General features: G+C 31.9%; 1 protein-coding gene across 4 annotated transcripts in view; it reads left to right on the top strand.

Annotated features, from left to right (window-relative positions):
- The window catches only part of ADGRB3 (adhesion G protein-coupled receptor B3), a 758270-nt gene that overhangs the window by 283337 nt on the left and 462892 nt on the right, over positions 1-12041 (top strand). For 3 of the 4 annotated variants that reach the window (XM_063618730.1, XM_055257305.2, XM_063618736.1), the window contains 2 exons: positions 3552-3662; positions 9569-9730. In XM_063618730.1, coding sequence (XP_063474800.1) covers positions 3552-3662; positions 9569-9730 — 273 coding nt within the window. Of the gene's footprint in view, positions 1-3551; positions 3663-9568; positions 9731-12041 lie in introns of those variants that run through there. The other variant, XM_055257316.2, reaches the window with a different exon arrangement.

The raw sequence follows: 12041 nt of genomic DNA, 5'->3' as shown, positions 1-12041 counted from the left end.
TCAGCAAGAAGCACAGTGAAAGATTGAGAAAATGCCTAAACATGGCAATCATCTCTAATCATTTGGGTTTTATACATGAACATAGTTATTTACCCACCTTCACTGATAACATCAACATAAAGATATAGGAAATAACCCTGTATATTCATAAACCATGTACCATGTGTACATATATAATGTTATGCTATACATTATTTCATTTGATTTCATAACTTGCTTTCCATTGCTTTCACCAAAGCAGATCATCTTTTTATTTGGTTATGTTCTTTTTCTCGTGTAACTAATGTAATATGTTATCTTTGCCAAGTAAGAATCATTTAAATATGAATCAACCACCCATGAAGAATTTATATTATTCAGAAAGCCTACTATACTAAAAGTGTACCTCAACCCACATTCACCACATAAAATAATAGCAAAAATAATTGTTTTTTCCTAAGTTTGGATGATCCAATTGGCCTAAATTTTTATTAGAAGTGAAGAAGATAATGCCATCTTGAAAGACAACACAAATGTTTTGAAAATACCCCATTGCGATGTATGGAGAGAACCATAACATTATCCGTTAAATCTTACTGTTAATAGCAACTCTAAAACAAAGAATATTTTTATTTTGAAACATGGGATGTAAACTTTGGCAGAAGAAACACACTTGGTTAGATAATAGTTTATATATTTCAATTACAAATTTGAGTTAAGTCTAGAACAATGAATGTGGAATATTAAAAAAATACCACCATAGTGTTGTTTTCCCATCTGAAAAAAAAGAATGAATTTTTAATGTCTTCTCTCTTATGAGGAATTTAGTTATATCAGGACCTCATATTAATTCTCATTTTTTCAAAATAATTTTTCAGATACATTATATTGTTGTACAACAATAATCAATTCCAATTCAAACTTCTGATTATGTAATAAGTTTGTAATCAAGTTCATAAACTATTGAAGCATTTCTTATCACAAATATTGTGACATGATAAACTATCAGCACTAGTATTCATATAACATTGACTATTGATAAGTAGAAATAACTATGGTGTAGGATATTGAAATTTAATTTGTAGGATATTGAAATTTAATTTGCATTACACATATTTTAAGAGATGTAAATCACATTCCAACTAATAATATAAAATGATTTACTTAAATTTGTTCTATTCTTTAAAAAATGAACACTTCAACTTGTTTTAAACTTAAGAAAGTGTTAAAAATTGAATATGACACTTTTAAAATCACCCCAAGGCTGGCCATGGTGGCTCCTATCTGCAATCCTAACAATTCGGGAAGCAGAGGTGGGAGGATTCCTTGAGGCCAGGAGTTTAAGATCAGTCTGGGAAAGATAGTGAGACCTGCTCCAACAACAACAACAACAAAAACTTTAAAATTAGCTAGGCATGGTGAATGGTGCTTGTTGTCTTAGCTACTTGGGAGGCTGAGGCAAGGGAGAGGATCACTTGAGCCCAGGCGTTCAAGTTTACAGTGAGCTATGATTGCACCACTGCACTTCAGCCTGGGTGACAGACCAAGACCCACGGACATACTCAGACCTTCTAAATTTCAAGTTCTTAGTCTCTGTTAAAAATAAACCATTTTCCTTGAAAGAGAGATTTCAGCCTATTATCACGCTGCCACTGAGTTGAAGAATTACCTTCTACTAGAACAGGTTATACAGTTATTTACTACATAATTAAGTTATAGACATGAAATAATCTTTTCAGCATTCTTTGGCCTCTCAGTGCCAAAATTACCTTAGTGTGAGCATCAGAGCCCCCAGGTGACTTATGTAAACCTATACTCTGACATAAATGCTGAAAACAATAGACATACCCGCAACTTAAAATACAAATTCAAGAGGAAATAAGGTGAAGCATATTGGTGATAAAAAATTACTACTAAATTCCAGTGCTGTTTCATATCCAGAAACATTCTAATTGCATATAATACTTGAAAATATTGGATCGTCAGTCTAGATATAAACTTCCATTTCCAAAATTGTTAAATGAGTGATTAGATACTTCTTATGGCCTGGAAAAAACATGGTTTAGACACCGCATACAGCACACATAAAAAATGGAATGAAAGGATGTTGGTGGTAATGGAAAATAGTGATGGATTTTACAAGGTCAGACCCACTGACATTTTATTATTGATAAGTAGAATTAGCTACAGTGTAGGATATTGCCGAATTCTAAGCAAATGAATTTTAAAAAATATATAGAAGCTATTCTTTTACATTTTCTGCCTTGAATATTTTCTCACCTGACAAAAACAAACACACATTTAGATTTCTCAGATTTCTCAGGGGATGTTCTTTTGTGTAGATTATCTGTAAAAAATTTCTGACACATCAGGCAGGTGCCATGGTTTAATTTTTATGTGAGGATTTTGTAGGACAGATGAAAATGTGTGCTAGTCTTTTCTCCTTACATACAAGAATTGGTAGAATTAGTGCTTAGAAGATACGCTGCTTAATTACACTATCAGCAGTGTCACTGGAACACACTTCACCCAGTCATCTTTGTTATGTTTAAGAGACCTGGTCTTAAGGGCCTGATAATTTTCTTGATGTAAAAGATAGCAGCACAGTTTCTTGCCCCTCAGTATTCCCTTCCCCTATCTAAACTCCTATGAGACAGAACCAACAACTATTCCATATATTAGGCTCTGATTTTAGTAAAACCACTTTTCGGTCACAGTTCAATAAGCACAGATATCTTGCAGAATTCTAAGAATATGAATTTTTAAAAATATGTTACATAGAAGCTATTCTTTTACTCAACTAATTTTTTCTTTCTTCCATTTGTTCCTGAATTAGTCCCAGACAATTTTTTTTCTGCCTTTCTTGAAAGTTCTACTATCAAATAATCAAATAATAGAAGGCTGGAAACAATAAATTTTATAAATATAACTTTTTAAAGAGAAAATATTCTCTTACATGTGATTAGAAAAGAGGGGAGGAATTAATTGGGGCAAGGAAGGAAATAATGAGAATGACCAAGGCCACTATATTCCATGAGCCTTTGAGGACACCAAGGGCGACCTCATCTTTGCATAAAAAAAAAAAAAAAAGGTAGTCTGTTAAGTGACTGGGTTTACCTTAGAAAAGTTAAGTTACAGGACTGAGTAATCTAGTAACAAGAAAACTGCTGACAAACTTCTGGGGGTGATGATTGTAGAGCAAACAAGCAGATGCTACCAAGTCAGGATTCTCTCTCTAAAAAAACAACAGTTAACACTGTGGTTGTATTTTTTTCTTATGTGTTACTTCAAAACATTATCAGAAAAGAGTACAGTATCTCTGTTAAGTTGACTTAAAATCTGATGTGTCATTTTATTGACTGTTATTATTGTTTTTTGAAATCTTGTTCATGTTTATTGGTTTTCTGACTTGAGTTTAGAGATATTCCAAGCAGATTAGCCTAGCAAGTTTAGAATTGTGAATTTAACAATTATCTTCTAGGTATGTATAGGAACATATTGCATGAGACAGTAATGTAATTTGTGAGAAATGTCTACACACAAGCTTTCATATACCTTTATTCTGTCTTTAGAATTTGGAATGATGGGAGATCATACAATTAAAAGTCAGCGACCTCGATCTGTTCATGAAAAAAGGGTCCCTCAGGAACAAGCTGATGCTGCTAAATTTATGGCACAAACTGGTAATACGTTAGTTACATTTTTCTATTTATTGTTGTTAATTTAATAAAACCACTGCATGTTTTCATAATCTTTTGCTGCACATTTGTCAGTTTTTGGAGCTGATATTTTTTCGAGCCATTTTTTTTTGTCACCAGTTAAAGTCCATAAATAAAGTAGCTGTGAATTGAAAAGTGCACAAAAATTATATAAGAATTATTTTGCTTTCAGTATGGGACATTTAGGATTTACATAGTAGCATTTATGCTAATTAGCTACTTAAAATGTATCATTAAACTTTTAAAGAAAGACAGCAAAGTTATTTCTTCACGTTAAGACTTTCAAAAATTAGAACTTTAAATGAAACTGTAGACAATGAAATTTATTTTAACAATATTGAATATATTGAATTTTTTCAACTGTGATCCTACTTGTATTAATTATTGTTAAAATGCACAGAAAATATAAACTTTTAAAAAATTTAGTGATTTTTATTTGAAAAGAGTTTTGTTATATAAGCTAAGTAATAAAAAGTTGAAAGTGTTAAGTAAGCTGTAACACATGCCAGCTAATTAAATATCAACCTAAAATGACTTTCTACTTTATAAAATGTTTAATTCTAAATTAATTAGATTGCTTTTAAAAACCTCCATCCAAATATATCTGTAAATATTTGGAGTATGTATAATTTATGCCCATTATTCAGTTATAGAATTTGAACTAATATATGTATTCATATTTTTTCTTATTATAATAAATGGTCTAATTCCATCTGAGTACATTGCATGTAGTACATCCTTAAAAGAAAAAGTGTTTCAACTTTGTTATGTAAATTTTCAGTTGTCACCTTTATTTTGGGAAATTGAAAGCTGTTTTATCTATGTCTTAAAAAACTGTATACATCTTAATGTTATACCATTAATACAGAAGTTTCAAGTGCATGACCAGTTTCCTGACATGACATTTAGACTGATAGTGATGAAATTCCCCCAAGAAATGGATATTTCCTTCAGTTCACATGTTCTTAGGATAATACTTTTAAAACAGTAGATCTGAATCTACAATATAAAAATGCAAATATTGTTAATGAGTTTTGCTCTTAATAACGGGTGAGTAGAAGATTTTGATACATTAGTTGTAAGGAGGTCAAATTTTCAGAACAAGAAGTTTAAAATAAATTCTACAAGGATTCACTTTTAGTTTTTCTGAGATATATATTGCAACCAAATACAGAAATGTAGAAACTTGCTTATCTGGATCCCTTTTTGTGCACTTTCTTGTTTAAGAAAAATTGATTTTTATTTTTACTATTTGTTTGAACAAGTCCAAAAGTGCATTAACAGGTTTAGGCAAATTTCCGAATTGCTAAATGTATTTCTGTCCTTTACAGGGAGCAAAAAGTCTCAACCACTGAGCAGAGATTAGAGACGTTAAGTCAAGGCACACGGGCATGGGCTGACTACCCATCTTTGTCGGCGCCATCTAATGGGGGCATTTCTGCAAGATTAAAAAAGGTGTATTTTATTTGTGCAAAAGAGATGGCAGACATTGGTTTACTGAAGTTCCTAAAAATTGAAGTCAATAGGAAGTGAAATGGAAAACGATAGTTTTAAATTTCCAGTAGCGTAACATGATTAGTTTATGTGTAAATATTATGCAATTTGGCCAAAAGTTTTTGTACAAGTTTTTTGATTTGTCTGTGACATAGTTCAATTCACAGTTTTCAGCCAAAACCCTTTTGGTAAATTCAAATTTCAAGGAACATTGTGTTTTCCTAGTAAGGAATTACTAATTTCAAAATGATGAATAATAAATATTCATTTTATTTTAACCAAATATAGTATAGACAGACATAAATACATGTATAAGACTTTAAAATTAAACTATTTCAGTACTGTTGTAAAGCTGGAAAACTACATTATTTTAAGTAATTTTTAAAATTTATAATTTAACAGATGACAATTGTAATGTGAAAAAGAGAAGCATATTTTTCCTTAAATATTTTCCTAGATTATACTTTCTTTAGGTGTTAAGGTAGTCTGAATAAATACAGGTAACTGTCACACAATGAAATTTACAAAAATTAAGCTTTACTTATAAAATTTTCCCTGTATTTGTCTTTAAGCCAAAAAAAGACTGTAACATATAAATGATATAAAATTTGTTAACAATAATTTGAGAACAAAGAATAAAGTAAAAACCTACGTTTAAATAATAATAAAGGACAATATATTTTTATATTAATCATGGAGAAAAAAGCAAAATCTATCACACTTTCATATTTAACAATTACTTCTGAAAATGAGTAACCTGGCCTCTTCAATCAATATGATCAGTAAAAGATTGTAATTTAAAGCTGTCTTTCTATAGAGTGATAAAGTGAGTGCAACATTTTTTAAAAAGAGTAACATTTGATAAAGTAGCATAGTTTGGACATAAATGATGATGCTCTAATAGCCTATCATGCTATCTTTATTTATCGTTAAGGAATATAAAATTAAATGATATATAAATATATATATTTAATATAGACATCTAAATTAAATGCCAATAAGATGGCTTAAGATATCCTAGTTACATTTGGTTATGCTTAAGCATCTTAGTAATCAATTAATTTATAAACATGTTTAGAAAAGCAGTCTTTTATTACCGTGAGGAAAATAGCCTAAATTTGGACTGTGTAGCATGTTATCTAAAATTAAAAAAAAAAAAATCAGGCTGGGCTCAGTGGCTCATGCCTGCAGTCCTAGCACTTTGTGAGGCCAAGGCAGGTGGATTACCTGAGGTTGAGAGTTCAAGACCAGCCTGACCAACATGGTGAAACCCCGTCTCTACTAAAAATACAAAAAATTAGCCAGGTGTGGTGGCACACACCTGTAATCTCAGCTACTCAGGAGGCTGAGGCAGGAGTATCTCTTGAATCAAGGAGGCAGAGGTTGCAGCAAGCTGAGATCATACCATTGGACTTCAGCCTGGGCTATAGAGTGAGACTTCGTCTCAATAAGTGAATAAATAAATAAATAAATAAAAGTACATTTCTAATTTCATGACTTTAAGATACTAGCAAAAGTTTATATTAATATTTTGTTCATAATTTGAAATGCATTCTCACATATTATCTCACTCAATCTTCACAGATTTTGAAGTAAATATAATATTCATTTTATTGAAGACATTCAAAGAAATAAAATGACTTTCTCAAGGTCACAGAGCTATTATTCAGCAGATTTCCATCAATCACAGGTCTTCTGACTTCAATTGCAATGCTTTTCCAGTTTCCTTTTGTGTTTCATGCTAGGCTAAAGAGCTTTTAGTTCGTACTATCTCCAAAGATACATATATTAAAAACAGTATACTTTGTCTTATACTTTACTATTTTAATGTCATTGAATATTTTTAACATCTTTCTTATAATGTATATTAGTTATTCTCACAATGGCCTAATGTGCTTGACTACAATGTTCCTCATACTTTTATAAATAAGGAAGTGGCAGCATGGAAAAAAGAAGTATTTAGTGGACATGTCACTGAAACTATAGGATTTCAGTTATAACAAGATCATTTTGATAGGTAGGCCACTATTTCACTGGCAAAATTTTAATTCAAAATCTGAAAGCCAATATCTTTTATTTATTTATTTATTTACATTATTTTTGATCAATGAAGAAAGAGGAAGAGTGATGAGGCCAATTCTGAGCATTCATTATCAAACTCTGATGATCCAGGCACCACTGCTTAGCCTGTTCAGCATCATTGCAGTATCATGCATTCAGAAGCAACCCAAATGTTTAAATACTTGTACGAAAGTAATTTAAATACAGGGCTTGATCTGAATTCACTGCTCAGTTTAGTTAAATTATGTTTTTCTGTTATTATGACAATGCAAGAGGAAAAGGACTGCTTTTATGGTAAAATAGAACTAATTTTATTCATAACCTTTATCATTTCACTTATAGAATCCACATTGTTCATAATTTTCTGACTTTTAATTAATAACATGCAACCATAATATTTATACCTCACTTATTCTCATCACAGTTTGGAACATCATTTTAAAAAGTGCATTATATTTTCCCTAACTTTGGCTTAAATTTTCTATTGCTAAATTTACATGCACATATATACATATATGTGGATTTTTTTAACTGTTATCCTTCTATTTGGTTTATAGAATAATGATTTTCAATCTTGATAGAGTATTCTTTAATGTAAAAGAACAAATTATGAAGCACGGCTTTAACTGTTATTCAAATAGTCATCCAAGGACATTTTTATGAAATTAGCAATATATAAATTTGTGAAGAAAAAAATTCTGAATTGATGAAGGGTTATCTATACAGTATTTTCAAGTCACACTGATCACAACACTGAAAAGCAGTCCCATTTGATGTAATCTGTCATCCCAGTTACTATTGTCTGTGCCCTTACAGTGTATGTCCAGTTATAAACAGATGGTCATCTATGCCTCTGGGTGCATGATGCAGAACAACGTAAGAGCAAATGCGTCATAATGGTACTCCTCAAAGTGTGGTTAGTGGATCAGTGTTTGTCCACAAACTGGCCGTTATGGTCCCTCGAAGGAATAAGCAGTTTACATCAGAATGTAAAGCCAACTACTTCATCAAGCACAGGTTTTATTTCAGCTGACATTTTATTTTTAGAACAAATTTCTCACTGAGAAAATCTGTGTGTTGAATTGCATTCTGGCCCAAACTCCTTCTTTCCTAGAGCACTAGTTTGTGGACCAGCTGCCTTGAGTAGCACTGCAAATAATTTTCAGGTCATTTACTAACTTTCTAGAAAACGATGGACAAACACATGAGCATATTCTATCCTTTGAATTCTATTCCAAAGGCAAATTATAAACAGAAACATAAAATATTGTTAAATTGCTCTTTGATCTACTAATCAATGATACAGTTTTCAGAAACATTTCACCTATAAACTTTTTCAATGACTAAATGGTTAACTTAAATAGTTAACTGCTAGCAGCTAAATGATCCAGTGTGACTTTGGAGAAAACAACTGCAAATTTTCAAATCAATTTTTAAAATTCATCCTGAACATGATGCCATGATAGAATTAGAAGCTTATTTCATTGGTCATAGAAATGTTTGACTTTTGAGTCTCCTTGGGACATAATAATAGAAATTCGACAGTTTCATTGAGATGCTAACTCCAAGAAAATTAATGAATTTAGGCGTTCATTGGCTTTTTTGAGCTCCATTTTAAATAAATTTTAATTCCATATCAAATTAATGAAAATTATCAAGAAATTTTTCTTTATTTTGAGTTAAAAAAATCACTACTCTAGATCATAGGTGAAATTGTTAGCAGAAGGATTTAAATAAATTACCACAAAATAAACAGCTATCATAGTATGAAAAAGTAGGAATTGCACTAGTAATAAACTATAAATATCAGTACTCAATACAATATGAATTAGATGTGTCCAAGCTCCCAGGTTTCCACATCATCTAGCATTAGAAAGGGTGTTATGCAATAAAGGACTAAGGAGGAACACATCAATATATTCCCGCTCACCAAAGCCATAGAGTAAGCTTAGAAATATATTTTGCTTCCTTTTCCATCAAAATACAAAGTCTTAGATTAATTTGAAGAGAATCACTTCAACAATTAGTCATATTGAAAAATGCCGATTAGTTCCTTCATAGTGTCCATGGTACAGTGTAAGTTATGAAGAGTATTTTGCTAATAAGGTTATGGCAAAACTTGGTGTTTGCACCAGCATTATATGCCTTCGTCTTTAAACTTCATTTTCTCTGAAATGTTTTCATGTACCTTTTAATGTATGGTCATATTTTTACATTTAAATTATTCTTGCATGTCATAATGTCAATTTGGTATAATGCTTACTAGATGAATACTTAAGACAGTATTTCATGTTTATTTGTTGTCTTGCACGCAGGTGAATCTGGTGTGGAAGAGTGGTCCCAGTGGAGCACATGTTCAGTTACTTGTGGTCAAGGGTCGCAGGTGCGAACCAGAACTTGTGTATCACCTTACGGGACACACTGCAGCGGCCCATTAAGAGAATCAAGGGTTTGCAATAACACTGCCCTCTGTCCAGGTAGTGTTAGCAGCAACTACAACTGTGGATGTTATTGAATTTTGTCATGCTACGCATTTGGAACAATTTGTTATTTTCATATGAAACGGGTATAGGCATTTTGATTAGAGTGGATAAGTGTAATTATTGTTCAACTGTAATATTTTAAGATGTCTGTCATTATTTCTGCTTTTAAAGCAGTTAACAAATTAGGTAAATGACTCCCCTCTTCACTGCAAATATCAGTCTCTAATCTGTGTATCTACTTCTAATAGTATTTAAAGTTCAAATATCTTTTCTGTGTTTTAGATGGTGAAACTGTTCAATTGAATGCTTGAGGAAAAATGTAATTTGCCTACATACTAAAAATATGATGTATATTCATGGCTTAAGGCAGTGGTTGACATTGTCTGTCAGGCAGTCAAAAGTTTTTCCATCACTTATCTGACCCTATCAAAGAAAAGAGTGTCCTTGACCAAATAACTTTTTGTTATTTTATTTCATTCGAGTAACTTTCATCATCAGAGGTACCTATTGCTTTGTAAACTTAAATGAAACTTAATGAAAAGAGAGACTGAGAGGGAGAGAGCTCTTTAATGTTAAATGAAACATACCAATAGCATGCCCACTAGTGTCAGATTTTCCATGTTACATCACAGTTTTGTTCTTCAGTTGATGCACGCATGCATATTATAGACATTTCTCCCTCCCAGACCACAGACTTCCATGTAAAAATAATAGGACTCTGGGCTTTGTTTCCAGAAGTTCAAAGCACATGATGTTGTGAATCTCCAGATTTATCTTTTTTTCTAACCATTTATGTGGTGGATGGGTGACTATAAACAAATTGACAGCTGCAGTTGACACTGGACTTGCTTTCACAGCCTTTCCAGGGACCTCCAAAAGGGGATGGGTGTAAAGAAAGTCACTTGCACTGTGGCAGCCTTTCATCTGCTAGCTTGTGCTTAGAAGTTTCTCATTAAGTTCCATTTCTAGAGATGGCTGACTCCACAGTTACTAAAAGCAACAATAGAGAGTGGGTGGCACGGAGTAAGAGCAGAAATACTGTCAGTTTTCCAGCAGAATATGCAAAGGGGATCCATTAAAAGACAGTCTGAGAGAGTTGTTCATAGGTATAGAGTTTCAGATTTGCAAAATGAAAGTCTGATTATCTGTTTCACAATATTATGAATATAGTTAATACTACTAAGTTGTACACTAAAAATTGATTAGAGTAAATTTTACATTATGTGCTTTTTATCACAATAAAAAAGGACAGTGTGGAGGAAATAAAAAGTAAAGAAAGTGGTGGGCAGAAGGTGGAGGAATGATGCAATGAGGTGGGCGATCCCTTTAGAATAGAATTGGGAGGTAACAAAGCAGTAGATGAAGTAGAATTAAAAGCTAAGCAGGACAGAAAACTGAAGCCTATGAGGAAAGAAAGGCAGAATTAACTGGAAAAGAGTAATAATTGCCACTAAGAACAAGAAAAGTCAGTGAGGCTCAGTGGAAATTAAACTAGAGCAAGAAAAAAGCGTGAAGTAAAAACAAAAAAAAGATTCACAAGAAAAAATGTTTAAGGAGTTTGTGAAAGGGGGAAGAAGATGAAAAAATATGATTAAAAACAGGATTCATAGAGCAGACAGATTCTAGGTACATTTGGCAACAGAAGAAAAACAGGTAGAAGTAAAGATCCGGGGATTTTATTTTATTTTATTTTTTAAACTGATAGGTAACATGTATGTTTTTATCTTATACAACATGATATTTTGAGATATATATATATATATATATGTATGTATGTTGTGAAATGGTTAAATCTAATTAACAAATGTATTACTGCATGTAGTTATCATTTTTGTGCTGAGAGCATTTAACATCCACTCTCTTTACATTTTTTAAGAATACAATATATAGTCATTAACCATAGTCACCATGCGGTGTAATAGATCTCTTGAATTTATTCCTCCTGTCTAACTGTGATTACGTATCATTTGACCAACACGTTTTAGAAATGAAATCTTCCTACCACAAGGGTAGATACTTATTTTCATTTGGGTGTGGGTAGAGTGGGTTTTCTGGGAAGAATACTTAAAGCTGTTCACTACTTACAGTACTGACATAAGGAGATCCAGGATCAAGTTTTCTGTCCTTGACAATGAGAAAAATGTCAATAAAGAATTATGCTGTACTTGAAATATAAATTTATCTAATCAGCATGTGTTTGAATAGCCAAGACCCTTTCAACATACAAGGATAGTAATATGGCAAATGGATCTCCAAATGTGAGTCTGAGTGGATTGGAAAGTGTTCTCAAAAATTTTCCATTCAG

The sequence above is a fragment of the Symphalangus syndactylus genome, chromosome 2, assembly GCF_028878055.3.
Source record: "Symphalangus syndactylus isolate Jambi chromosome 2, NHGRI_mSymSyn1-v2.1_pri, whole genome shotgun sequence".
Classification (NCBI taxonomy): Eukaryota; Metazoa; Chordata; class Mammalia; order Primates; family Hylobatidae; genus Symphalangus; species Symphalangus syndactylus.
The sequence above is the reverse complement of the archived record's forward strand: the minus strand, read 5'-3'. Positions and strand labels throughout refer to the sequence as shown.